At 56.1% G+C, this 27,551-nt stretch overlaps 7 protein-coding genes across 7 annotated transcripts; 4 read left to right on the top strand and 3 right to left on the bottom strand.

The window, feature by feature from the left end:
• Positions 1–6,192: 6,192 nt before the first annotated feature.
• CkaCkLH20_12214 (cation transport atpase) lies at positions 6,193–9,575 on the bottom strand (the record flags this gene model as incomplete). The annotated part of the gene is made up of 3 exons (XM_038894927.1): positions 6,193–9,119; positions 9,173–9,241; positions 9,293–9,575. The coding sequence occupies 3 exons, from the start codon at positions 9,573–9,575 to the stop codon at positions 6,193–6,195; spliced, it is 3,279 nt and encodes a 1,092-aa protein (XP_038739828.1).
• Positions 9,576–10,658: 1,083 nt separating this feature from the next.
• Positions 10,659–11,587, bottom strand: CkaCkLH20_12213 (uncharacterized protein; the record flags this gene model as incomplete). Its single annotated transcript, XM_038894926.1, has 2 exons — positions 10,659–11,275; positions 11,341–11,587. 2 exons carry the CDS (start codon positions 11,585–11,587, stop codon positions 10,659–10,661), a joined length of 864 nt encoding a protein of 287 aa, XP_038739827.1.
• A 2,930-nt stretch (positions 11,588–14,517) lies between these two features.
• CkaCkLH20_12212 (translocation protein sec62) lies at positions 14,518–15,971 on the top strand (the record flags this gene model as incomplete). Its single annotated transcript, XM_038894925.1, has 5 exons — positions 14,518–14,861; positions 14,918–15,033; positions 15,092–15,479; positions 15,536–15,704; positions 15,765–15,971. The coding sequence occupies 5 exons, from the start codon at positions 14,518–14,520 to the stop codon at positions 15,969–15,971; spliced, it is 1,224 nt and encodes a 407-aa protein (XP_038739826.1).
• Positions 15,972–16,260: 289 nt separating this feature from the next.
• CkaCkLH20_12211 (ribonuclease T2 family protein) lies at positions 16,261–17,396 on the bottom strand (the record flags this gene model as incomplete). The annotated part of the gene is made up of 4 exons (XM_038894924.1): positions 16,261–16,771; positions 16,821–17,095; positions 17,155–17,237; positions 17,294–17,396. 4 exons carry the CDS (start codon positions 17,394–17,396, stop codon positions 16,261–16,263), a joined length of 972 nt encoding a protein of 323 aa, XP_038739825.1.
• A 1,551-nt stretch (positions 17,397–18,947) lies between these two features.
• CkaCkLH20_12210 (uncharacterized protein) lies at positions 18,948–20,304 on the top strand (the record flags this gene model as incomplete). Its single annotated transcript, XM_038894923.1, has 3 exons — positions 18,948–19,006; positions 19,052–19,938; positions 19,991–20,304. The coding sequence occupies 3 exons, from the start codon at positions 18,948–18,950 to the stop codon at positions 20,302–20,304; spliced, it is 1,260 nt and encodes a 419-aa protein (XP_038739824.1).
• A 1,885-nt stretch (positions 20,305–22,189) lies between these two features.
• Positions 22,190–23,755, top strand: CkaCkLH20_12209 (glucose/galactose transporter; the record flags this gene model as incomplete). The annotated part of the gene is made up of 3 exons (XM_038894922.1): positions 22,190–22,387; positions 22,443–23,435; positions 23,495–23,755. 3 exons carry the CDS (start codon positions 22,190–22,192, stop codon positions 23,753–23,755), a joined length of 1,452 nt encoding a protein of 483 aa, XP_038739823.1.
• A 2,546-nt stretch (positions 23,756–26,301) lies between these two features.
• Positions 26,302–27,168, top strand: CkaCkLH20_12208 (uncharacterized protein; the record flags this gene model as incomplete). The annotated part of the gene is made up of 2 exons (XM_038894921.1): positions 26,302–26,593; positions 26,654–27,168. 2 exons carry the CDS (start codon positions 26,302–26,304, stop codon positions 27,166–27,168), a joined length of 807 nt encoding a protein of 268 aa, XP_038739822.1.
• Positions 27,169–27,551: the final 383 nt, after the last annotated feature.

Here is a 27,551-nt window from a genome sequence, read left to right as displayed (position 1 = left end):
CGCTGACCACATCACACGCACATCTGTCCTGGGATCTTCGAAACTCAACGGCCTGTCAACACACTAAACACGCCAATGCCGGCCACCACTGACTGAGTGGTTGGCGATAATTCTCCGCCCCTTTGACATTGGACGATGAGTTGTTTCTGGCAGCTGCCCCTCTCGAACTCGAAGAGGCAATTCATTCTCACCGAAAACCGGCGCTGGTGCTGGCTCTGGCTCTGGCTCTGGCTCTGGTTCTGGCGTTGGTGTTGGTGCAGGCGATCCCAGCCAACTCACCTCTCAACTCGTCTTCACCATCTGTCGAGTCATCCACTTGCCTCCTGCCTCGCCTTCCGCAGTCATGGATCGCCAATGTCACCAATTCACCACAGCGGATCAATGCCGATTGTTCCACGCGACAGCGACTGCCACTGCCACTGCCGGCCCTGGTCCACGTCTTGTCTACCCTGTTGGACCGTTGGCGTGACTGCCCGGGTGTCACGATCTCACCCTCAAGGGTTACGAGCTCAAAACCAAGATGCTGCATAACACGGTGGACATAGACTGAGAAGAGAAGACGAGGCTCCACGGATCATCAGTTTTGGACTGGTCCAGACGGTCTCTTCTCGTCTGTCTCTGGCGGCTCGGTTGACTGCGAAATTGCTTACGCTGGCCCGCCCTGCTGTTTTCCCCAGTTCAATGGCCCAATTCTGCCATGGCCCGGGGTGCTATTGGCTGGCGCCTCCGGGCCTTCACAGCACTTGAGACGGTTGATTGGCCCATGCCGTTGAGTGCTGCTTGCACTGTGCTGCTGCCCCAGTTTTCGGTTTTCCATTTCGCCTAAGGCACTTAGCACTTAGCGTGCGCCGCATCCTTGTATCCGAGTTTCGTTAGTCATTGGCCCTTTTCATTGGACAACGCACACAACTCCTCCTCGACTCGCCTTCAAGTCGGTTTCTTCTCCGCCACCGCCAAAACACTCCACGTCCAGAGACCACTTCTCTCACTTTCGATCACCATCCGTTTTTTTTCCCTATTCGTATGCGCTACTGCGACGCACCAGGTGCACACTTCAGACGACGCCAAACCATTGTCGCAAATCCACTTGATGGAGGGGAACTGCTTTCTACCTTACTGCGGTAGTCGCCTGACAACGGCTGTTCCCATTTTCGTCACAATTCAAGAAACCAAAACGCTGCTGACTGCCCGCTGTCATTTTTTCTCTGTCGGTCGAATGCGACCGCGAAGACGACGACTAGCAGTCCTTCGCATGCCTCCAATTTCCTGTTTCAAGAACAGCCAGCCTCGGACAGCCACCCTGCCTTGGAACATCACCACCACCACCAAGATGCGGTGAAGACGAGGGTCAAAGGCATGACGATGTTGTGGAACCAAACCATGGTTCAGGTCACTCGCTGCGAATGGACGACGGGTGAGGCGATCGGTGCAAAGCGTAGGAGATCTCGAATCCAGTATCAGCTAGCCTCCGGGCCTGGCTCGAAAAGACGGAGACTAGAGTCTAGAGAGCAACAAGCCCCAGTTCGCGACGAGTGCAACAGTGGGCAAGACAAGCGGCAGTCATCCCAGCATTGGCACCAGGACCGGGACAAGGATCGGGGCCTGCAAAGACTGTGGACAAGCCCGGCTATCCACTTTGCAGGCCTCTACCCTCCAGCCGACCCCAGCACCACGCCGACCTCGGTCAGACCCAGTCCTGGTCGTCGCATCTGTTCTGTTGTTGACAGGCGCAAGCAACACGCATCCTCAGACGTTCTGCTTCGCCCTGCATCACCATCTCGTCACTCTGGCTCTGAGGAGGTGGTCACCACGCATGGCTGCAACACGCGCCTGGCTCATCAAATTTCCCGGGACACCTCAATCATCAACGCCAACAACGGCTGCAGTGTATCCTGCATCCGGCCATGCTGCAGCAAGAGTGAGATGAGCCGAACACGCAGCGCATGTCGTCTCATTTCCATTCGTGGGTGGTCTGTCGGCAGCCCACCTTGAATCAGTACTTTGGGCCTTTTGTACGAATCTCATCGTCGTCTACGAATACCTAGTCCATCTGCGAGATAACGCTCGCATTCAACGCACGGCAGCACCGCCGCACCTCGGGCCTTATCTCACTGGGCATCTCCTCATCTCAACTATCTCGTTAGACCGGCATGAAATTATGCTTTTCGCCCTCCCTCTTGGTCGACTGACACGCACCACCAGCACCTCGCTAGCGCCGCCCGCAGCCCGTACCGTACCCACCGCTACATGCGCCCACATGCGGCGCCGCTAGAGCTGGAGCCAGAGCCAGAGCCAGAGAATCTCGGATAACCCGCTTAATTGCATCTACCGCTTATCCTCTTTCTTCTCCTCGGTAACACACTCCCGTCGCCGAACCTCCATCCTTTTTTCCCAACACGAGCAACTGGGCCGACCATCCAACTCCACCGACTTTTTGGCCAGCCTGTCCTCCCTCCCACCAATTGCCCTCACACCATGATGGACGGCTTACGGCGATTGCGCGTTCCTCCTTTCAGCTTCAAACCATCTCTTCAGAATCGAATGCCGTCAAAACACCCCTCTTTCGTCGACGTTGAATTTGTTTCTCGACGCCCCGCATCCCCCATCTGCAGGCATCATGTTCCGGTTGACCCCATGACAGGGTTCTTTATGGGAACTTGCGCTAGTTCCCGTTTGGGATCCTGGAGGGTGTGAAGCCCGTGGCGAGTGGGGTGGGTGGTACTCAGCCGCCAACGACACTCTTTGACTTTGTTTCCTCTCGCACGTGTACAAGTCTACAATGGTAGATCACGGCACTGATGCTAGTCAACAAAGACTCGAGATGGCGGCTATTCGATAAACAGCCACCGAACTTGTTTATTTTTGACTTTGGGCACTAATTGCGCCGTTTTGTGGTTCTTGCGCTTCAACGGTGATCGCCTACATAGTACGCCAATCATCGGCATGCCCGTACCCAGCAGGCGACATGCGTGTCGCGACAACCGAAATGGTCGCCACCTCTACGCAACCAGTGGCAATCAAATGCATTCTGGTTTGGAATCCCATTTGGCGCCGTCGAATTTGGCATTCCCAATGCCGATGCTTAATTCGCAATTAGGACGGCCTTCAACGGCCAAAGACAAGGGTGTGTGCCATGGTTCCTGAAGTCGTGCTCCACCACCCCCGCGCACGCCATCCTGTAGGGCTCTGACGTTCTCGCGAACCCCCACGCTTCGACGTCTACATATGAGCCGCCTTCAACGTCGTCTCATCTTGGCTACGATCGCAAGTTATTGGGCTTATTTTTACTAATATTTCGGTTTGGTCCGGCGCGAATTTACTTACCTCTTTCGACCAGTACCGATCCAAAAGTTTGTCTCGGACGACTGACTTGTTGATCTCGATGCCAAGCGGGATACTTGACTCAGAACTGCACAGCAAAAATTGCAGATCATGTTTGGCACCGCTTGAGTCGATCAGGAACACAAGCCGTACCAAGCGAGGTTTTGCGTAACCACGCTGACTTTCCCAACGTTGGGGCTTCTGCAGTGGCCCCGGCTTTGATCGGCCTTGGTTGCACGGTGCCGATGATCGGTCTGACCTGGGCGCAATCGCTCTCTTGTTGAGACATGTGAACGGTGATCGGCCGTTACCTGGTCTTCTCGGAGACACGTAGCCGCCCAAACCCTATATGATCAGCAGCTACCATGCGTGGTGCAGATGCTCGTCGCCGTTCTACATGTTCCCACGATTGGAATGCATTACTTCGGCTCTCATCGGTTGTCTTCCCCTGACATTCACATCTCATCAAGAAGCGCCGAAATTTTGTGCTACATCAAGCGGAAGCAAGCCAAGGGACAGACAACATGAATAGCTGGTAAGCAGAAGACACGATGTCGATGACAAATGTAGTGACTGATTCAACAACAACAAGGGAACATCTTCATGATAACGAGGACGACGACGACGACCAGATCGATAGAGAGAGACAGCAGAGACATCTCTCAAGATGATTCCCCTAGAGCCCAAGGTCGTAACTTGGCAGAAATTCATTGCCCTCTGACCCACATCAGCGATCATCACAGTGGTGCGCCCCCTATGCCGTATCTTTCGACTCTCGGTGTCCGGATGTCGAATCACCTTCCACAGCAGATAGACTGTCCCTGCCGAGGGCTGCGCTGCTACCACTGGAGTAGATCGACAACTTTCTGCGCAGCCAGAGGAGAATTGATTTTGCGACCGCCGTATCTTGGAACAAACCACAAATGCTTGAGCGAAGAGAATGTCCCTAACAAGAAATGCTCCTAGTGTCATCAACACGTCTGGTCGCATGGAGACTCGCAAATGAATGCATTCGGCGTAGTAGCTAGCCCGTTCGTTATCGAGAACCGCCTTCAAAGGCACCATGACTTCCAAGCTGAACTGAAAAAACTCCTTACGTTGTGTGCCGTGCTGAATTGCCAGTCCCACCGTCTGAACCTCCCTGGAATGCCCCCATGGCCAGTGATGCAATTCATTAAAGAGTATCTGTGTGGTTCGACGCGACGCGCTCCTCTCCCAAGGCGCCCCGGTATCAAGGGCTAGACGACGTGCCTTGCCAGTTCTAAGCATAGTGAAGCCCTTGAGAATCCGCGACATCGTCGCAAGACTACAGAGCGCATGTAACAGGGCAAGGCTGGTCCAGGGCGCTCTCACTCTCACACTCACTACATGTCGTAAAAGTTCGGTGGTTGATAATGGGTGATTTTCTTCCATATGTTTATTTTTCGGTATTCGAAGTCTTTCGCATGGTGAGTTCCCCTTGGAAAACTTCGGGCCATGCAGAGTGGGCTTTATAGTATATCGTATTCTTTGCTTCCCCTTCCTTCTTCGGGTGTTCTCATCTTTCATTCTCGAGGTTGAGGCGTAATGAAGACATGCAGCGTGGATTCCTTGCCGGTGTAGGTTGGTGGATAGACGAGACGTGACGCCACCGAACATGCAGGTTCAAAACTACGTCTCTTCCTTGATTCATATGATGAGAAGACTGTATAGGTATCTCTAACAGAATGAGACCCTTCGACGTTCGGATGTTGTTGCCTCCCATCGACGAAAATCAAGAACGCGAGGAATAACCCCTTCCATGAGCCTGATATCTATCTCCATCCGAAATCAGACATTCAAGACAAATTCATCTCTCAAGTTCCAGTTATAGCGATCCGTCTGTTCCGGTGAGTTCAGGTTGCTGCCTAAAATACCGGACCATTCTCAACTTCAAGCAAACTCTCATCCGCCCGCCTACCTGCCTTCCCTCTTGTAAACTCTTGCGCTCTTCCATCATCACCAACGGGCGGGGCAAAGTGGCCTAGATGGTTAGGCCGGTTCTCCGAACTCGCTGCCTGATCCGGACATGTTTGCCCTGCTTTGTTGGGAGCTCAAAGGTTCGATTGTGCCTTTTTGCCATTCGACTCCCTTTTTTTTTTCTTCTTTCTTTTTTTGATTATTGTTATTGTACCTCATGAAGGCGAAGAGTGGTAGATAGAACGTTGCGGATGCAGAGGACTCTCTCTGCAGGCGATATCGAAGGCTCACCTGTCAACGCTGGCTGGTATGGTAATCGGACCAAGTGTGAGTAGTGGGGATGTTTGAGGTCGACGGAGGGAGGGGCTGAAGCTTCGCAACATGGTGGGGGGATGATCACCGGAAGAGCATCTACAGATACGGATACGTGGAAACTGATGCGGCGTTATTATCGTCGACTGCGTTATCAGATCATTTCAGCGTCGACTTCTGACGTACATGGATAATGAGTGGGAGCGACCGCAAGAACTTGAATAGTAACATACAATCACAGAGCATGGAAAGCAGAGATTGACTTGCAATTGCAGTCTTGTATTGATAAGTTCTACCCGAAAGCCATTATTCCTAGCTATATTCTAAGAAACGACCTCCGGGTCACTGTGTAGTATAATTCACGTCGAGTGAGGTGATGTTGCAGGCTTACACTTACATGAACTCTGCCGAGACCAGTTCACGCTGTAGCAAGCCACGAGGCGAAGCGAATGAAAACCAAACAATTCAGCAGATATCGAGCCCTTGACTTGGTGTTGAACCCCTCCGTTTTTACCGATTACAGCCGTCATCGACCGGCAATGACGAAAAAAAGGAAATCCTACCGCCTCAGCCCGCAGGTGTTGAACGTGCCAGCTAGGCCACCGCGCAACACCTGCCTATCTAGGCCTCGGTTCGGATCTTCTTGTTCATCATCGTCATGGCGGCCGCGATCACGGGCAAGACGCTGACAATCTCACCTAGGCCGGCGTACTCGGGAGGAATCGAGACAGGTCTTCCGGCAACTTCAAGCTGCGAGAGGGCTCCAGATGCCAGAAGGATGGCGAGGACGTTGTAGATGGCCGACCAGACAAAGTTGAACACCATGCGTCTGAAACTGGCGCCGCTCACGTCAAGCAAGAAGGGGATACCCTCCAAACCTGCGAGAAGGACCACGTCTGCGGCTCCACGCGTGACGTCGCTCGCCGACGCAGCGCTGCCCAACTGAACTCCGACATCCGCCTGGGTGACAGCCACCGCGTCGTTGGTACCGTCGCCGACAAACATGACGAACTTTCCCTCCGACATGAGCGAAGCCACATGCTCGCGTTTCTGAGCCGGCGTTCGTTGAGAAGCGACGTTGGGGATGCCGACCTGCGCCGCAACCGACTCTACAGCGCGCTTCTGATCACCAGAAACGAGATGAACAGCGATACCGCGGTTGTTGAGTTGCTTGATAACCTTGACCGCTTCGGAGCGAAGGCGAGTACGCAGACCGAAGATAGCGATGGGTGCAGAGTTTCTGGTGACAACAAGAAGAGTCATGCCGGCGTCCTGAAGACGGGTAACGGCAGGCAAAGAATCGACATTGGTCCAGGCAGGGTTTCCGGCGCAAATGGCATGACCATCAACAGTGGCTTCCACACCAGCTCCGGGAATGACGCGCGGTTCAGTGAGCTTGATGTCAGGCGTTGCGCGTTGAGAGAGATGTTTGGCGATGGCCGCGGAGACAGGGTGCTTGTTACCAGCGACAAGAGCTTTGGTTATGGCGCGAGCTTGGTCATGATCGGCGATGAGATACTCTTCCTCGAGGACATCCAGGTCACCCTCGGTGATGGTGCCGGTCTTGTCAAAAACAACGTCGGTCACTTTGCGAGCTCGTTCAGTGCATTCCGCGGATTTGATGACGACACCCCCTTTAGCCGCAATACCGCCTGCAACTACCAGGACCATCGGAACGGCGAGACCGAGAGCGCAGGGGCAAGACACAGCCAAGACAGCGACGGTATAAGTGACAGCGTTGGATATGGCTTTCCGGTCTGAGATAGAATCATCTCGCAAGCCAACAACAAGCCAGACAATGACGACGACGACAGCAATGGTTGCGACGACAGGCACGAACCAGCTAGCCACACGATCGGCAATGTCCTGAATCTTGGGCTTGGAGTTGGCCGCGTCCTCAACAAGCTCGGCAATATCAGTAACGGTGTTCTTGCCAGGCAAACGCGTAAGCTGCGCTGTGAGCGTGCCGGATCCGTTGACTGTACCAGCAATGACATTGTCGCGCTGCTTCTTGAAAACCGGAACGCTTTCGCCGGTCAACATAGACTCGTCCACCTCGCTGGAGCCGCTGATCACCAGACCATCAGTAGGCACCGTGGAGTGCGGAAGAACTTTGAATTTGTCGCCGTATTGAAGAAGTCGAGCGTCAATCTCCACATCTCTCCCGCCCTCAACAATGACAGCGGTGGAGGCTTGCAGAGATCTCAGCGAGACGGCAGCCACAGCTCGAATGCGGGCAAAGGCTGCAACAAAGCGACCCAGCAAGACCAGAGTGACGAGAAGAGTGCTGGTCTCGAAGAACTCTTTGAATTCTCCTTGCTGGCCCTCCGGGCTCTTGTCAGCTTGGCGTAGACCAAAGGCCACGACGGAGTAGACATAGGCGGCAGTGATGCTGATGACCACCAACATGTCCATCTCGATGGCATGACTGTAGATCAGAGCTGAAATGGCCGGCTTGTAGAACTCCGGTACAGCAACGAGTTGAACAAACGTCGCAAGTACAATCGAGACGATGGAGCGCGTCTGAGGAGTGACGAGATCGACGCCCCATGCGAGAACAACAACAGGTACAGTGAAGACTGCGGCAATCACAGTCTTGGTCAACTGATCATACATCCTCTTTCTTCCGCTGGCAACCGCAGGGTCGTCACGCGGAGGTGCCAACCCAGACGAGAGAGAACCGATTCGTTCGAGAAGGGTTCGCGCGCCAATGACGGTGGGATCGTAGGTAACCCTGACCATCTTCGAGTCAACAACGTCGACATCGCTAACGCCAATGATCGCCAAGTCGGCCACTGCCTTCGCGGCCGCACCCGAAACAAGGACGTCGAGCGTCTGGTCGTCGCTGGACATTCGGGTGCAGTGCAGGCCAGAGGCTCGCTCTGCATTTCGAATAACATCCTCAACTTTGCCCGTGGTGCTGTCGAAGCTGAACTCGGCATTGCCCATGACGAAGTTGACGCGGACGCCAGAGACGCCGGGGTTAGCCTTGAGGGCACGCTCGAGTTTGTTGCCGCATCCAGAGCAATCCATGCCATCGACGACGAGAGCGACCTGCTCCAAACCAGCGTCCCTCTCGACGTCCTTCTCACCATCGAAGGTGCGGAGGGGCCTCCCCGAGTCGAGAGCCGATGGGAGGTGAACATCGTGTCCGCTGCAGCAGTCGGACTGGTGGTCGCGGACGGGCTTAATGTCCATGTCATGATCGTGCGCAGACTTCTTCTTGCCGCGTCTCTTAATGCCGTGGTGATGATGATGCTTGTGCTGGTCATGAGAATGGGCGGTCGTATGGGCTTCGGTCTTGTTGCGACGTGTCTGCGAGGCAGTGGGAGCCGAGACGGGAGCGGCAGCGGCGGCAGCAACTGTAGCAGTTTGCTGCTCACTGCAGCAAACGGTCGGAAGGCCGCGATCGAGAATGCTGCGACAGATGCAACGGGCCGACTCGAGATAGGCGCTGTACTGCTCGAAAGCCTTGGTGATGTGAGTGCTGCAAGCCGAGGCCTGGTGGTGGCCGTCCTTGTCGTGGACGTGTTTGTGGTCGGCAGCGGCTACAAGGACATCAGTCTTGAGACGAACACTAGTCATGAGATGTAATGCATACCGTCGTGGGCGTCATCGTCGTCGCAGGCCTTCTCGCACTCGACGGCGGCAGCGGCAATGATACACTTTTCTGTGTAACGTGTTAAGCGAGCGTACGACCAAGGCGATAAAGAATTCATACCATCGCAGTGCTCTTCCTTGGAGGTGCAGCACTCGAGCTTGGCGGAGCGGCAAGTAGAGTCGTCCTCGGCGTCGCAGTAGGTCTCGGCGTCGCAGTCTTCGTCGAGACAAGTCACGTCTTGGGCACCGTCGCAGCCTTCGACGTCGTTGCAGACGGGCTGAGGCTGATGAGCGTGATCGTGGCCATCGTCATGTTCGTGGTCGTGTCCATGACGAACCTCGGTGGAAGCACCGCTGCACCCCTGATCCTTGGCAGGGCCACCGGAGCAGCATCCGGACCCCATGACGATAATGATTCTTGTTTAAATATTTGTCGGCAAGTCTGTTGACAAAAGGAAGTATTACGCGAGGACAAAAGAGAGAATGTGGTGTTTGGGGAGTAATAGGGATGGTTCGCAGGCGGGGAACGACGTGACTATTAGACGTCGATGCTGCGGAGGAGGTCCGACTTGCGTGTGGATAGACTGGGGGTGAGTGACATGCATGTTGAGAAGAGAAGGCAAGGCGTTGGTCCAATAGCAAGATGTCGCCATTTCGGTTCTGGGCGTTCCGAGTCGGATGACGTCCCCTGTCGTCCAAGCCAAAATGAAGATTGTTGATTCGTGAACCCATTTCTCGTTACCGTTCCTTCCCGTAATACCTCCAAACATCAAACTTTTGAATATTGCCAAGCCGCCGCTACGTAAGCTGTCATTTGCATCTTTGTCCTTCCAAATCTTCTAGAATAACGTTATCATATGGCCTGTCATGATGGAAGTCTGATTGAGACGGCGGATGCCTAAAGACACGGGATGGACGAACTCTGAATGTTGGGGAAAACCGAACCGTCGGGCCTTGACGCACGAACTTAGGATGAAGCTTCGTGCCGGCAAGTGGAGAGCTGCTGAGTGGCATCTTCGATAGCAGTGAGGTTTGTTCCTGACGAACTCTCGTGCGGCCCCACTCCGACCGAACATTCGAGACCTGAATCAGTCATTTCGAGAGGTTTAGTCAGACCGTGTTGGCTGTTTGATCTTCTCTCCGACATCGCCTGCTGTTTCAGTCGGAGACCGGCTCGGCGATCACGGTCCACGGTCATTCGGCAACGCCTCACCAACAATCTCGGTGCAACATCGTTCTGAGGCAGTTGGAAAAAGTCCGAGACAAGAACGAGATCGACATCAACACGTTGCTCATTCCCTTCATCCATGATCCATTGGCCTTCCCGAGCGCCACTACTATCATTAATACATATCCCGCTAAAACCAAAAGACCGCCCCCCATCCCTCTATTTCCCTGTGATTTACATCATGGTATCATGGTTCCCCCCATCCATCCCCCGCAATATTTGGTATCATGCAAAATAAAAGACCACAAAAACCGCTCCTTCAAAACGCCACGCCGACGCTGGTCCGTCTAGGCCCAGCCGTGTCTTTTTCTTTCCCAAACGTGGTGACGCGCTCCAGCGGCGGATGCTCCTCCGCTCTGGTGGCGGGGGTGCTGCCGGGCGACCACGTCGTCGGGACCGTCTGGCCCCCGTCTTCCGACTCCCACGTCGACACAGTCGACGCCGTGTCAAAACTCGTGCGCCCGTCCCGCGGCGCATGGACACATTGGTAGAAGCCCTCGCGCCCCTTGACGGGGCGGGGAAGATTGGTGATGGAATCGTGGCTGACGTTCCGGTGGTGCTGCTCCGCGGCACCACCCATGTTGCTGCCCGGGAACAGCCAGCTGGACACGCGCGAGAAGGATTTCTTCTTGCGCAGCGGCGGGCGGAGAACGAGCGGCAGGGGAGGAGGCGGCGGCGGTCGGGTTTCCCTGCCGCGGCTCGGGGGTGGGGTGATGAAGGCGGCCGAGGCATCGGCGAAGGCCATGCCGCGGTGGGGAATGTGCATCGGCGGCCGGGGCGGCGCCGTGTGCGGGCGATCGACGCCGGGGTTGAGGCGCTCTGCGAACGAGGGTGCGGCTGGTGGCAGGGCGGGGACCGTGGGTATGGGATCCATGTCTATGTCTAATCCTGTCAGCGCCATGAGACTTTTTTTGCTAATTTTGGGACTCAGCTTGGCTTACCGTGCGCTGTCAGTGCCATCGAATGAGCGGTCGAAGGTCGACTGCTGGCGTAAATGCTCTGACGCTCCATGACTAAGTCGATCTCCCGCTGGAGCTTGTCGACCTCCAACATGGCGCCAGCGATGCGCTCTTTCATTGTCTCCACGCTGGATGATGTGCGCGACCGCGCCCTTGACTTGGGCGGGATCTTTGGCGGTGTGTCATCCGGCGTCAGCGACATTGCCATCGTCGAAGGCGACATCGACATCTTCCTCGGTAGGTGGAAAGACATCGGAGAGTAGCTCGGTCCATGCGAAGGCCCAAAAACATCGTCATCCGGGTTCGGCTGAACCCGAGCAGGTGGTGGCGGGGTAAGCATCTCGAAGTGAGGCAGAATAGGCGACAGCTCCCTCTTCGGCTCGTAAATGCTCAACTCAAGCGGCCTGAATGAACGAGGGCGTGTTCTCGACAACGGCCGCGGTGGCAGAGGGCGTCCGACAGATCGAAGACTCGTATATTGAGGAAACTGAAAAGACTCCGAGTGTAGATGGCGAAAGTTGGTAGGCCCCGATATATGTAGCCGGCGCGGCGAGGAAGAGTCTGAGCGAGATCGCTTTCTCACAGAGAAACGCTCCCGGAGCGATGCGAAGCTTCTCTTCATTCCTTTTGGCTTCTCCGGCTGCTGCTGCGGCTGCGGCCGCTGCTGAGTACGAGAAGCGACAGGTTTCCGCATGATGCCAGCGAAAGGCGGCGGCATGGGCACGGGCTGGTCGCGGGTTACGGTGGGTGGCAGTTTCTCAGAAATGTCAAAGGTGTCTAAGCGGACGGGTTAGTGTCCGGTGGGTATATGTGTGGTGTTTTCTCTCTCTCCCGCCGGACTTGGCCGGAGTCTGTGGACTCACTTTGACGCGGCTTTTCATCCATACAGTTTGACAACGAAGTACAGCAGTGTGTGAGGGGCGAAAGCCATGTCGTATAGGCGTCTGCAAGCATGCCACTCAAACCCTTCATACCTGCTTCGCAAGATGCTTCATGCCGAAAAACGCTGGGGGCATAAGTGAGTGAAAAAAAAAAAAAAATTATAACGAAAGACGGCCAGCGATTTGACAGAAACAGAAAAGGGAAGATGCAGAGAGGGCGGCAGGAAACAAAGATCCAAGTGATCCGATTGAGTTATAATAGAGAACGCAGCGGCGGGAGGCAAGACGGCAACCTGCAAGATGAGAAGAACCCACCCACACACACAACCACACCTGGCGATGCACACACACATACACACACCCTCAAGACGCAATTTGGGCCCGACCAAGCTCACCCGCGTTCGTTCCCTGGCAAATTTTCCTTTCCCAAATTCCCACCTTGGGCCAGAGGTTTTGCTCTTGTGCTTTGCTTAATAGGTCCAGCTGAGAGGAACATGGGAGGGACAAGGGCCTGGGCAGTTGTCGGCGAAGTGTGCAGTTGAGATGCAGACGGGCCGTTCTGATAGGCCGGGGTTGCAGACGGGGCCCGACACGGCCGGCCAACCGGCGCTTAGGAAGCTGGGGTGGTCGCGGATTCGGATGGCTGGCGCTACACCACTATCCTGCACCAGATTGCAGGACTCCACCAGTCGTGTAAGATGAAGACGATGGCTCAGCGAGTCGATGTCTCACCTCTGCCTTGCTCTGGGTTACCCGGAGGCAGCTTGACCAGCAGTTGCTTGCCACAAGTGCCCCTCCGAAGGAGGGTCTCGTGCCAGTCACGAACCGTCATCCAACTCCAAAAGCCAGTCACCGTCACCGCCCCTTGTCATTCTCTTTTGGGGGAGGACCCACGAACCCTCTTCGTCGAAGAATATTGACAAACAGGGCCGCGGCTGAATGACATTTCGAAACCGCGGAGAGTGCGTGTTTCCAGTCGGGCAAAAGAGAAAGCGGCCTGACCTGACGGACCAATCACTGCGGTGTAGGCCGATCCGGGTCGCCCAAACGGCACGGCCATCCCAGTCATTCGGTGACATGTTCCAACGTGAGCGGACGGGAAACGAATGAAAAAAGCTCCAAAGCCCATCAGAGCATGCAAGGCACCGCGGGTGGCATGGGTGTGGGAAACGCGGGAAGCCTATCTGGCGGATTGAGGGATGCGCTGTGCCGTCACGGCAGCCATCGCAGCCCTGGGGGTCCTCCTGTTGCAGGACAGCATCGCCGTTGAAGGGTCGCACACGGGGAGGGCGAGGCCGACTGGCTGCCTTGAGACAGATGATGTTGACGATGGCGACAGGTCGCGATGATTGTGGGTAGCTGCTGCGGGCAGGTGGTATGCTTTGCAGAGCTCAGCTCCGCTCCGGTCCGCAGCATTCGCCTCCTCTCAATCCTCTTTTTTGCTTGGTTCTAATAATAAGCCCCTCACGGAATGAGCGTCACTTGATGTCCGCTGCGATAATTTTCGCCGTAGTGGTTGCAGCCGTCGGGTGGATTTAAAGGAAGTGAACGCCAGCTTGGTGATTACTCGAGTCAAGTAGGATGAGTAGCCGGGAGTCGTTGCTTAAAAAGCGTGGCGGAGTCCTTCGTCATCGGCTGTTGTGAAGGGAACTGGTGGATGAGAGTCTTCGACAGGCCTTCTCGTGTTACTCTAGCGCAGACAAAATGTCTCGGGCAAACCGCCACAGTGTGGAGGGCAGAAGAGGCGGGGGCTTGGAGCTGAGGATCCCGTCCGCTTATGTAAGACGACCTGGAAGATGCTGACCAAGAACACCCAGTCACGTGATTTCTACAGGGGCGTCAGACGGTTTTGAGTGTGGTCTGAGCGCAAGCCTTCCAGGGCTCTAAGTGGCTTAGGTAAGGTAAGGCTTATCGATAACGGCTGCCGGAGAAAGAGAATGCCGAACCGTTATGAACGCGGACGGACCTGCACCCCTGCACGGTTTTTTTGGACCAGAAGTGAACACCTGGCTTGCTTGCTGGGGCCGCTTTTGCTCGAGACCCAAAAGCCCACGACCGCACGTTGACGGCAATTTCGAGTTTCTGCAACCGACACATCTTACGGATTGCTGTTTCTTTTCCGGCCGCAAACACAGCGCAGAGTGCGAGCTCTGATAATCACGACAGTCGCATCCAGGGCGCAGGATCCGGACCTTTCCAATCTTGCCGGCGCATACTTACACAGGACACTGTTCCTCGAGCTCGCATCGGTCGCGTCGAACCACAGTTCAATTTCAACATGTCGCAACAACCAATGCCCCCCCAGGGCCAGCCAATGCAAGGCCCCATGATCATGGGACCGGACGGCAGACCTATGCAGCCTTCTCCCGAACAGCTTGCCATGATGCGCAGGCAAATCGAGGCTGACGCTGCAAAGGCAGGCATGTCTGTTCCGGACTTCCTGGCCAAGCTGCGCCAAGAGGCCATGCAGAGGCAAATGATGGCGCAAAGAGCTGCTCAGCAGCAGGCCCAGCAACAGGCTGGCGAGGGTGGTGAGGGGCATGACCATGACCATGACCATGAGCACCATAACCACCAGCACCAACATGGCCCTCCTCAGCAGCAACAGGGTGTTGCTCGCCCGTAAGTCATCCAACTTGTGATCATCGCATTGCCTGCAGTTCTGACCGTATACGTAGAATCCAACCCGGTCCTCCTACACCTCACGCTCTCGCTCTGGGCAACTTCCTCCGTGGCCAGGACTTGAAGCCCCGAACATGTATTCTCAACGGCGAGCGCAAGGAGATGTTCAGAGGTATGACTCCACTGGATATGCGTTCAAGTCATGAACCCCTTTCTCACAATTAGTACAGTCAAGCGCGCCCTCCGAGCCCTCCAGTCCCCCGGATACGAGAAGCTTCGCAAGAAGCACCCCGAGCTCCCCGAGATTACCGACCGCGCTTCCCTCGAGAACACCTTCAAGCTGCTGCCCATGTCCATGCTTGCCCTGCGAGTTGTCAAGTCTGACCCTCATGAGGGCCACGACCACGGCCCGAAGAAGACGAAGCGTGTCAAGGGTCTTTGGACCGTCCGCATCGAGCCTCAACAAGAGGCCGGTGACGACATGTACTACGTCTGGTTCTACGAGGGCAGCCAAGTCAAGCGCAAGCTATACTCGATCCTCGCCCTTATCCTGATCTTCATCGTCGTCTGCTACCCTCTCTGGCCTCTCAAGCTGCGTCTTGGTGTTTACTACCTATCGTATGACCCCCCTTGAGCCTCCTGATTCGGTCTGATGCTAACCTTCTGCGTTCCAGCTGGGGCTTCCTGTTCTTGTTAGGTCTCTTCTTCGCCATGGCTATCTTCCGCGTTATCCTCTTCTGTATCACCTACTTCGTCACATCTCCGGGTCTCTGGCTCTTCCCCAACCTCTGGGAGGACGTATCGTTCGTCGACAGCTTCAAGCCCGTCTGGGCGTGGCATGACGTAAGTTCACGATTCATCAGCCCATTGACATATAAGCAGTCTTGCTAATACCATGAATAGCCTAACCCCAAGAAGGGCAAGAAGAAGAAGTCCTCTTCGTCTGGCGCAGGTGTCGCGAACGCTGGCGGTGCTTTCGCTGCTTCCACCGGCCAACCCGCCCCCGCTTCCGCAACGACGACCGCGACCCAGACTCAGATCGCATCTGAGCCTACGCAGCGCGCTGGTTACGTTGCGCCAGCGGTCGAGGAGTTGGCTGATGACGAGTAGATGCATCGTTGAGGGACTAATTCGCATCATACAGGCGTTGGGGGGCTTTGGTTGAAGATTGTACTTGTAGATATACCCAGAGTTGAGCATGCTGCTACCTGGGACTGGAGGGGAACATGTCATAGTGGTACATAAAATGATTGATTTGGCATACTCCCGATGTACTCAATGGATACAATTGTTACGATACGTTTCAAGGCGCTTTTTTTTCAAGACTTTTGATGTGCAGTCTTCAAAACACCTAAAATTGTGTTCATTACTAAAAACCTACGACTACCAACAGAGATTATTACTGCACCGATCCCTCGGAGCGCTCGTAGTACCAAACCGCACCCGCCGCCTTGGCGCAGTTCGAAATGCTTCCACCGTTGATGTCGGCACCAACGGCGACGCCGTCACCGCGCTGCGGCTTGCCGTAGACGTGGAAATAGTACCAGGCCTCGCTGAGCTGGGTGAAGCCGTTGTCGAGGGAGCCCTTGCCGGCCTCGGTGGCGTTGTAGCGGGGCCCGCCGCAGCCGACGTAGGGCACGGCGCCGTGGCCGGCGGTCAGGGCGGCCTGGATGTCGGAGAGGGAGTAGGCGGAGGCGTTGGAGGGCTTGATGTCCTTGTCGGCGAGCCACGTCCAGGTCGGGGTCGCCTTGTAGTAGTGGACGGTGGTCTCGAAGAAGTCGACGAGCTCCTCGTGCTCCTGGTACTTGGGGCCGTAGCACTCGACGTCGAAGGTGCTGAAGCAGGTGGCGTGCTTGGAGAACTCGTGGGCCCAGAGGACCCAGTTGGGGGTGCCGAGGGCGATCCAGAACCTGGCTGTTGTTAGAATTCCTGATGATGATACGCTGGGGGGTCACATACTTGTTCATGTACTCCAGCAGGTCGAATCTCTCAAAGGGGGTGATGAAGTTGTCAATGGAAGAGCCGTTGTAAGCGGGGACGGGCGTGCCATCAGGCTTGCCGGTGGTGGTGTTGGGCGAGGGGATCGGGTCATATTGACGGCTGAGGTCGCAGTACTGCGTGTACGAGCCGTTGCAGAAGTCGGGCCAGAGCCCGTGGATTCCCCACGAGTCCTTGGGCAGCTTCTGCCCCTCGCTCTCGAGGCCGGTGTAGGTGTTCCAGAACTGAGTCGCAAGCTGCGCATCGCGGTGTTAGTTTCAGACTTCTCAATTGACGTGCTTGCGGATGTACTTACAACAAGACCGCCGTAGGTCTCGACGCAGCAGGTGTCGACCTTCTCGGGGACCGCGTTGCAGGAGCATGACAAAACGGGCTCGACTGTATCGTTGTCAGTTGAGTGTTCATGTTTTCATCTCACAGTGTATTTTCCTTACCCAGGGCGCAGGTGTGGTTGGCGGTGGTCAATCCGGGGTAGAGACCGGCGGCGGCGCTGCGCAACAGGCCGGCGACCGCGAGGAAACCGATTGCTCGAGTCATCTTGAATTGGGAGTATCTTCAAGTCCTTCGCGAAATACGGCGGAGACAGGAGAGGCCAAGAGCGACTGACCACACAAGCAAGTTCACATTTACACCTCGCAGCGGCGACATGGCGTTTTATAGCAAATGCCGTCTCTTCCGCATCACAGCTGAAAAATTTCCCGCCTTATCCAATCCCATCTCCACACGGGACACGACGTAAACATGTTTTGCTGGGAACGATTGAAAGGGCTCTTTGCTTGATCGGGAAGCTGGTGAAGAAGCACAGGATCGGTCGTCTGCGCCGCCAGGGAAGCAACCAGGGCCGTTGTGGGGGGATCTTTTTAGCATCCCACCTGCTCGAGATACGGCCCCTGAGAGGTCAATTGGGGACGCGGGGCGATAAAGTCGGAGTGGTTTTTCGGGTGCAGTAGCGCGGTGCGGACTTGGGCCGGTCTGCGGTGAGCTTTTTGGGAACTGTTGCCGTTGGGAACTACGGCGAGCTCCGAGGATAAGGATCGAGATGTGACTGGACGTCTCTGAAGAGGTCCAAAGGCGCCTGCCGTGGATGAGATTGCACTTTACCATGTCTGGTTGGCATCTTAAATCCATTCGCACGTGGAAGGGGTAGTCAGGGTGCCTGGTTGACAACGAGATGACAGGCAAGAAGAACCTCCAACCTTTGCTTTGAGTGGCTGTGTGCTCTGTAATTATGGCAGACTTTCAGGCGGGCGGGAACCTGGACGGGAATGCATGGAATGGAAGGTTGGAAGCTGCTCCCCGGAATGGCGAAACTGTGGATCCGAAAAGAGCTCTCGCACGGTCCACGTCCATCCAGAAGGGAAGGCATGAAACGACTGCCGTGGCTTACTTACCCGTCGCACCTTCATTCTCAAGGTTGAGCTCAGGTTTGGAAAGATCGAGGGAGTGAAAATCTCAGCGTGACGCCTTCCCTTCATCTATCAACGCAGGCCGATCACCAAATCTCATCTCTTTTTATTTTCTCTTGTCTGAACAATTGTATTATATTCAAACACAACCTCTCGTTCACGACGGTCGTGAGATATCGTCACTTCGTTACGCTCAGAGCTCTCTCATCAAGGTCTGCATCTCAACAACCACGTCTCATCTCCCTGCGGACCATCGAGGTAAGCTTTTTTTCCATCAACTTTTTACGCCACGTCCATCGCGCTTGCACTTCGTCGAGTGCATCGTATTCTGTTGACGCCGGGTGACAAGACGGCCACCACTTCACCATTCGCTCATAAGACGTCGCAACTGTCTGAATCCTTCATCCATCAATCACTTGCCTAGCGTACCTCACTTTGCGCGAAGCGATCCATCAATCCTTTTCCACCACAGACAACTCATCTCAATCTTGACATATACACTCTTTCTCACATTCGACCCTTCACATCTGCTGTGCAGTGGCTGATTTTTCTTGCTGTCGATAGCTGACACCATCTCCAAGCTTCCCCAGCCACAATATCAGAATGTCTGAAGAGGCCCTGGTTGCCGCCACCAACGGCGTCACCCCAGCTTTCTCAACCGAGAAGTCGGAACCCGTCAAGGATGTCGCTCGTGAGGCTCCCAATGAGCCTGTCAAAGAGGAGCCATTTTCTTGGACGCAAGTCTCTCATCTTCCGCCGCTACTGATATTCTCTAACATCTTGAAGGAAACCGCATCCGATCTTCGTCATCATCCTCGTCGGACCACATGAGGTGCCCTTCGGCATCCAGAAAGACTTTCTCTGTGCCAGATCGTCATTCTACCGCAAGCACTTCAAGGAGAACTCTGCGCCCGACACCATCGAGCACATCGTGAAGCTGCCCCGCACCTCGGTTGAAGTCTTTGGTCTGACCCAACACTTTCTATTCACTGGCCAAGTCTCAGACGATGCCGACTCCATCCCTTCCTACGAGGATCTCATTGGCGTTTGGAAGCTGGGTTATGAGCTCGGCATTGATGGCCTCTGCGACACGACTCTCGAGGTAATGACTGAGTGTAGACGAGTCACTCAGCACATCCCCGCCACTCCGCTGCTTGTCCGGGTCTGGAGAGACACTCCTGAGGGCTCCGCAATCCGGCAGCTTCTCTTGTCGTGGGCGGCCGAGTACATGCGCTCTTCTGAGCATAGAGCCGAGTTTGCCAAGTCACTCCCCCAGGAGGTTCTGAGTGAGCTCGTGGTAGCTATGAGCTCCCTTGAGAATCTGCCCGCTGGTCAAAGCCCAACTTCAGCGAATTCCCCCCAGTCTGCCGAGCCTGCTCCGAGGAAGAGCGTGCACTACCTCGAGGAGGACAGTGAAGAGGAGCGCCAGTCCAAGAAGAACCGGAGGGCATCTGCGCCGTTGCCCGCCTCTCAGAACTCCAAGGCATACAACCGGGCCCCGCCTCCTCCTGTCCGGAAGGCCGCCGCTGCAGCTGCTGTTGCCTCGGCACCCAAGCAGAAGCCCGTGGTCCAGAAGCGTCGGAGTATGCCTGCAGGCCCGACCGGTGAAATTACCACGGAGAAAAAGGTTGAGTTCTGCTCTGACCTTCTTGACAGAATGCTCTCTGGCCCTGGTAAGTCGCGTGTGAAAGTTGTGTAAATGCTCTAGCTAATTTCTTCATCTAGGCTTCTGGACGCGTCTGGTCGGTCCTTTCAAGGAGCCCGTCGACCCCGCCGAGGATGGCGTGCCCGACTACTTCGATAAAGTGAAGAACCCGATGGATCTCAACACCATCAAGGCTAAGATGGCCAGAGGAGAGTACACCAATGAGGACACATTCGCCTCGGACGTCCGCCAGATCTTCAACAACTGCTACACATACTGGAAGAAGGGCGACCCCATGTGGGTTGCATGTGAGAAGTTCCAGAAGACATTTGAGGAGAAGTATTCTCAGATGACCAAGAACATCACCAAGATGATGAGAGAGCCCGTGGACTGAAGCGACAACGGGGATGCTCACCTTTCTTCGTCGGATCAAGCAGAGACATTTGAAGCATAACTCTGCATGTACACTATTTGGAGTGGTCACTGGTTTTTTCTTCTCAACCCCAAAAGCGCTGTTACTAATCTTAATGGCGGCGAGATGGGGAATCTTTTATATAGGTTAGGGGTCGATTTCGGAGCGGAGACTTGCTTTCTTTCAGAGGACTTGCTTAATACCCAGACTGGCTTGGGGAGTGGGAAACTTATGTATTTATACGGTCAGAGCGGACAGACAAACAAACAGATTAGCTCCTTGTTGTCACATTTCTCTCGGTCAAGCTCATCCTCGTGACCACGCAGTCGTCGCTGTCCTGAATCCATGACACCCATGCCATACCGCCCTCGTCTCCCAAATCCCAAATAAGCGCCCTCATCCGCACACGCCAACTTAGCCTCCCAGAGCATCGGACCGAAAAGAGGTCGACGATATCGGCCTTCATCTCGCAGGCTAGACCCGAATCGACCCGGCTGCCAAACAGCTGACGTGTGGCGACCCCGGCGCTAGCGTCCTGCCCACGCGAGCCAACTCCCCTTGCTTGCCCTCCCCCATCGGCACTTCTTGGCTCATCCCGCGATCAAACGACGACGAGAATCAAGCTTCGTGCCAAGGTCCCTTGCGGGGAGTGTCGAACCGTGGGGTCGGTAGGTTTGAACGTCAGGACATGCATGTCACGCGAGTTTTGACCTCGACGTGGGCGATCCTATATTTACGTTGAGATTTGGTTTTCAGGGCAAAATCTCATTCCGTGGGGTGCATACTCCATCAGTTATTCCTGTACTCCGTGATATGCACGAAATACAGCACTCATCTCTATCGCGCACTCCATCCCCTTCATCATTTCACCCGTCTTCATCTTTCTTTTTCTCCCTCCATCACCTCCCTCAAAATCCCCTCACATACGTCCTAACCCCCGCCATCCGGGACATTTCCCCAAGAAGCACCGCAGACAAGCGCGATAAACTCGACTAGACCCGGACAACGCGAACCAATCGCCCCAACCACCGGCCCGCGCTACGTCGATATCCTCGCTGAAAACCCCCAAACACACTGGAGACTCACCAGCCAGCCAGCCCGCCGTTCATCCCGTCTCCCCCCCACAAAGACCGCTCCGCTTCCACCCCCGCAAGAAGCGCCGAGGAAGATCCAACATCGGGGCGGTAGCCACGCGCTATGGTAGCTTAGACGTCGCGGGATTTCTGGGATATGGGTTTCCAGCTTTCGCTCGATGCGACGAAGTCCCGGCCGAATGCGCGGGGGATGGTGACTTGGGGTAGTGTTCGCGTTGCCCGTTAGCGTCCTCCCAGACTACATACTGACAACGTTAGCACCACCGACTGATCATCACCCCGCAGCCCGCTCCCCCGTGGGTTGCGGGCTTCTCCCCGCGGCCTTCGATACATCCAGACTAGAACGGCAGATGGAAGTTTTCCTGAGGGAGGGTCGGTTGAGCTCATCATTCGTCGCTGGGGGTTGGGGCCACGCGATGGCGATTGAAGCCATTCTTCTCCAGCTACTTGGGAGTTTGAGCGAAATCTGCGCCGTGTAGTGCGTGAATATTCATCCTCTGGAAGCCAAGTCTGGACCCGACATCGCGGTTCAGTTGCGGGCATTAGCTTCGTCGGCCTGTGTGCATGTCAGTGGCGTCAGTGTATTCGCACGACAGATCCGCCGATGGCTTTTCGTCACGATGAAGCCGGTTCTGGATGTGCGCGTATATAAGGTTCGAGAACGACACCTTGTCGGCTCATGCAACATTCAGCCAGCAGCACTCTGAGCATCCATCGTCCCATCCTCCAATAGAGACAACTGTTTTGCTCGCCTTCCATACGCATCGCCCATCATGTTTGGCAAGAAACAAGAACCAGAGGTCGCCGAGGTCCTCGAGCAGCGACAGCCCGCCGCCGCCGAGGCGACTGAGCACCAGCACCGCATGTCCGTCTCCAACCGGGGTCTGACGGGCGCCTCCGCCTTGACGGTCAGGCAATCGATCCTCCCCATCACGCTGGTCACCCTGCTCTTCTTCCTGTGGGGGTTTGCTGTAAGTCCAATCAAGTTGCTGAGATGATACGGTCAGCATCTAACGTCCGGTGCAGTACGGCCTCCTCGACGTCCTCAACGCCAAGTTCCAGACGGCGCTGAACATCACGGCCGCCAAGGCCGGCGGTCTCCAGGGCGCCTACTTCGGCGCCTACTTCATCGGGCCGCTGACGTACTCGGGCTGGATCGTGCGCAAGTTCGGGTACCGCTGGACCTTCATCACGGGGCTGTGCATCTACGGCGTCGGCGCGCTCATGTTCTGGCCCTCGGCCGTGTACCGCTCGTTCCCGGGCTTCTGCGGCTCGCTCTTCATCGTCGGCTCCGGCCTCTCCACGCTCGAGACCAGCGCGAACCCCTTCATCGCGACGTGCGGGCCCCCGCGGCTGTCCGAGTTCCGCCTCGAGCTGTCGCAGTCGTTCCAGGCCATCGGCTCCGTCATCGCGCCGCTGCTGGCGGCCCGCGTCTTCTTCTCGCACACGGAGCCCAACGACCTGTCCAAGGTGCAGTGGACGTACCTCGGCATCGCCGCGTTCGTCTTCCTGTTGGCCGTGGTCTTCTTCTTCACGCCCCTCCCCGAGGTCACCGACGCCGACATGGCGCTGCAGGCCGAGCAGAGCGCCGCCGAGACCGGGTTCCAGGACAAGCCGATGAGGAAGCAACACAAGCTCTTCTTCGGCGTCGCCGCGCAGTTCTGCTACGTCGGGGCGCAGGTCGGGGTGGCCAGCCAGTTCATCAACTACGCCGCCGAGAGCGCGAGGCTCACGCACGCCGAGGCGAGCGACCGGTACGCCATCGGCCAGGGGCTGTTCGCCATCGGGAGGTTCGCGGCGGCCGGGCTGATGATGTTCGTCAAGCCCCGTCTCGTGCTCATGACCTTCATGACGGGCATCATGGTGTTCATCGCGCTCGCGATCGCGCTGTGGGGTGAAGCCGGCATCGCCATGTTGTCGCTCGTGCTCTTCTTCGAGTCGTGCATCTTCCCGACCATCTTTACGCTTTCCATCAGAGGTCTGGGACGGCACACGAAGCGCGGCAGCTCCTGGATTGTGGTGAGTAGCGCTGTGCCCGTCTTGATAATCTTCGTCCGTTTGCTAACTCGAACCGATAGGCTTCGGTGTGCGGAGGAGCGCTTTTCCCGTCGTTGACCGGGCTGCTCGCCGACCGCAAGGACTACCACATCGCCATGTTGGTTCCCCTCAGCGGATTCGTCGTGAGCTTTGCGTATCCCATCTTCCTCAACACGATCTGGAAGCGCGAGCTGGACGGTTTCAGCGCCAGCAAGATCGGAAACACCGACGAGAATGGAGTCATTGGCGACCCGATGCGTGAGGAGACGGATAAGACGAGCTCAAAGCATCTGGAGGCATGATGAATACCGCCACATCCATGGTGGCTGATGCTGAGGCCTGCAGAACGGCTACGCGCCGCGGTGTCTCGGGTACCTGCATCAAAATGCTGAGTGTTTCTTTAGCTTGATTTTGGTAGACGTTGCGATAGAGTCCGGTTAGTAATGATTAATGATCACGACAGCGTTACGATAAGCACCAATTTCCTGATGGAGTTTCGTTTCAAGCCATCATGTGCCGTTCTTCGGCACGTTCCATGATACATCGTCCGAAGTAATTGGGTTTGAACCCGCCATTCTGGGCCCTTCTCGGGGGAAAACTGCGTCTTTTGGGGGGGGGGGATTCAGGTGGGTGGCGCGCCAGAATCAGGTCGACCACCTCCGTGACCATGCCGGCGCTAGCAGAGCCTACAGGAAAAAAGGAAGGAAACGTTGTTGCGATCTGCGCGGGTAAGATTGCACTGTTTCTGTTCTAGAAGCCGCCCGTGAAGCCTCCTCACGCGCTGGCGGAATGGAACACGATGAGACAGACACACACACAAGTTCGACTCGATGTGTGGTCGCAGGTAGAATCTCCAAGGGAATGAGAGAGGCGCCGGCAGTCAAGTCGGCTGGGGAACGGAAGAGAGACCGGCCGGCGGCTATCGAATTTCCATTGTTCTCAAATCATGGGGAAACAAATGTCCCGTCGTGAGATTACTGTAGGTGTCTGATGATTATCGACAGCGCTTCCGTGAAAACGGGAAATGGGCCGCGTCGCAAAGGGTAAGACGGCGGGCCAAGAGGGGGACGGATCCGGAACCGAACGTCATGTTCAATTTCCAGCATCTCCGTCGGGGCATTTCCGTCATGCCCATTTGCCCTTTTTGCCGCTACTAATATCGAGGGGACCTGGAGGGTGAGAGTCTGGGGTTGGCGTCCGTCGAATGCCTCTTCTGGAGGAGGAAACCGAAAGAGGAACACTGGTGAAGTTGAGGAAAGCGGCCGAACGAATCAGAGTCGCGAAAGCGCCTGAACCCAACGGCGCTCAATGGTTCGTCGGTTCACGTCGTCGTCCCCACACAACACACCTCCACAGCAAGTGGTCGGACTCAAGCGATTGGCGGATGATGCACGACCGGGACCAGGTTTGGCGCTGCAAGGTACCCGATGCTGGCCCTAGCTTTTTATTTTCTGGGACCTGACGCCTTGCCCTATTCGATCCGATGACCCGTATTTCCAGCCTTCTTGTCCAGTCATAGCGATGCTTGGCTCCTTTGGGGGCGTCGAGGTGCACGGCCCAGCAACTCAGGAGATGAGAGATGGCGCTGGTTTCTCTGGTCTTTTGGCTGTCTCATTTCCTGCCTGCAGATTCCCGCCGTTTGTCTTTCCTCTTCTGCTTCTGTGCGAGCCTTGTTCAAGGCCTCCCTGGTTTTGGGGGCGGTCACGTTTGCCATTGACTTCTGGGTCGCGATTGATGTTGGTGCTGGGAGGCCCGGTCGGTCAGTGGGGAGGTGGGAGGTGGGAAAGGAAGATGGGCTACTGCAGGATGCAGGCTGGGCTCCATTGTTTGCTGGATCTTCTTGTCATTCTTGTCTTACAGCAACAACTCAACAACACGCAACTTACGGTCAGCGAGGTTGGACCACGGCCGTGATGCCACGCAGTTTGCTCGCTGCTGCCCAAGCCGGAGGAACGAGGAACAAGGGAGCCTACATGCCGTATCTGCAGAATGACATTGTCATCCCTTTCCTTTTTTTACACCACACTACTGAGTACCACTACGGACAGGTACCATCCACTTGAGACACGCTCTATGGGCCGGTGTCACCCTCTCCAAACAGGAGTTGACGATGCTTGAACCCTCTCTCTCAGTCTCTGACGCCTCAACCACTCAGCCATCCGACATCGTCTCCGACCCCTCGACAAAACCCATCAACAACCCTGAGCGGTCTGTTCACCGTCCACTGAGAGTCTCTGACGCAGACAGCCCCAAGACGGGGGGGTATCGGGGGTATCGTGGCTGGCCTTGTCGGGCCAAGCACCTCTGAGTGGTTGCTGTCCAGGCAAATGAAATTAAAAGGAGGATCCTTCCGAATCGGTACGCCATATCTCGCCCAGGCCGCCCTTGCACTCTTGACTGCTTCTCTCAGAAGAATCCTTGACAACCATCGCCCACAACCGTCGAACCGTGCAACCCTCGCCCTTTTCCTCCTACCACCACAGTTCTCGCGACTCGTCTCTTTTCCCACTTTCCCTCTCCACTTCATCTCCATTCTTTCTGCGCTGTCCCTCGCTTTGCCCCTTCGCATCCCGTCGCGTGCTTTTTAGTTGCTCTACGCCCCTCCAAACGCTCTTTTTTCCGCTGCACGACCACCTCAACACCAGAGTACTCGTCTTCTCTCGCTCCGTCGATACTCTCGCCGTCGTCGTCCGCCTGTCGATCCGCTCATTTCACCGACTTGCGATCCGCCATACAAACAAAGACTTTTGAGTCATTTTGACAACATTTCGGTGGTTCTTTAACCCTCAACACTTTCCGAACGAACCGACCGATAAGATCCGATCGCTACCCACAACCGACCGTCGCAATGCATATCCGTTCGCTCGCCTCCGTGGCCGTCGTGGCCTTCGCCGCCCAGGCTTTCGCCCAACAGCAGACCAAGGTCTTCAAGCGCAGCATCATCACCCCCTCAAGGGACTTCGGCCTCATGCGCCGCGCCGACGGTGGCTACCAGCCCGCGGACGAGGTTTGCAACAAGGGCGGAAACACCTGCGCCGAGGCTTGCGGAACCGGCTACCAGCAGTGCAAGTCCACCGACCAGGCCGTCCACTGCTACAACCCCGCCGCCGGCGAGACCTGCTGCTCTACCAACAACGGAAGTGAGTCGCAAACCCCCTCGCTCTTTGGTAGAACTCGTTGATCGCTAACATGCCACTCAGACTCCTGCCTGTCCTCCTTCTACTGCACCCACGACCCCAGCGCCGAGACCATCTGCTGTCCCAACGGCCTCAACCTCGGTGACTGCGCCGCCAAGCACGGCGTCACCGGCGCCCTCACCTCCGACGTCCCCGTCCCCACCACCACCTCAACCACTCAGGCCCCCACGAGCACTTCCGTCGCCCCGACCACCACCTCGACGTCCTCCGCCCCGCCTACGTCTTCTTCCGTCGTCGTCGTGACCACCTCGTCTTCCTCTTCTTCGTCATCCGTCGTCGTGAGCACCACCGCCTTCGTCGCCGAGACCACGAGCTTCGTCCCCAGCGCCGGCACCAGCAGCGCCTTCTCCGCCGCCAACAGCACCCTGGCCTCCACCACTCGCGGCGCCAGCACGAGGGTCCCTACCCCCACCGCGTCTGCCGACCCGTCCGCGCCCGACCAGAACGCCGGCGCCCACAACGGCCCGGCCGGTCTCGCCATCATCCTCGGTGCCGCGTTCGTCGCCGCCCTGCTGTAGTAATCGACAACTGACCCAACTGGAGGCTCCGAGCCGGGCAGCGGCCCCCGTACTGACTTTCGTCACGGGAGTCGTTGCCCGGCTCAACGTACCACCATGAAGTCACGAGTGTAATGATACCAACAAAAAAGCAGCGGACGGCGTTGGGTGAACAAAAACGGGAAATACCCCCGTGCTCTGTTTTGGATGTCAAATGTTCGACCAGATCTCATTTTTGACCATTTTTATTTTTTCATGATTCCCCCACCAACTGAAGAGAGACGTACGGAGCGGCTTGATGAACCATTGACTGCGATTTTTTTTTACGTTTCAAAGAAGAGGAAAGATACGATGAATGTGAGCAGAGGAGGAGGAGGAGGACCTGCTTCGTTTCGAATCAGCGC

The sequence above is a fragment of the Colletotrichum karsti genome, assembly GCF_011947395.1.
Source record: "Colletotrichum karsti strain CkLH20 chromosome Unknown Scaffold55, whole genome shotgun sequence".
Lineage (NCBI taxonomy): Eukaryota > Fungi > Ascomycota > Sordariomycetes > Glomerellales > Glomerellaceae > Colletotrichum > Colletotrichum karsti.
Note: the sequence above shows the minus strand (reverse complement) of the source record. Positions and strands in the feature narration are given on the sequence as shown.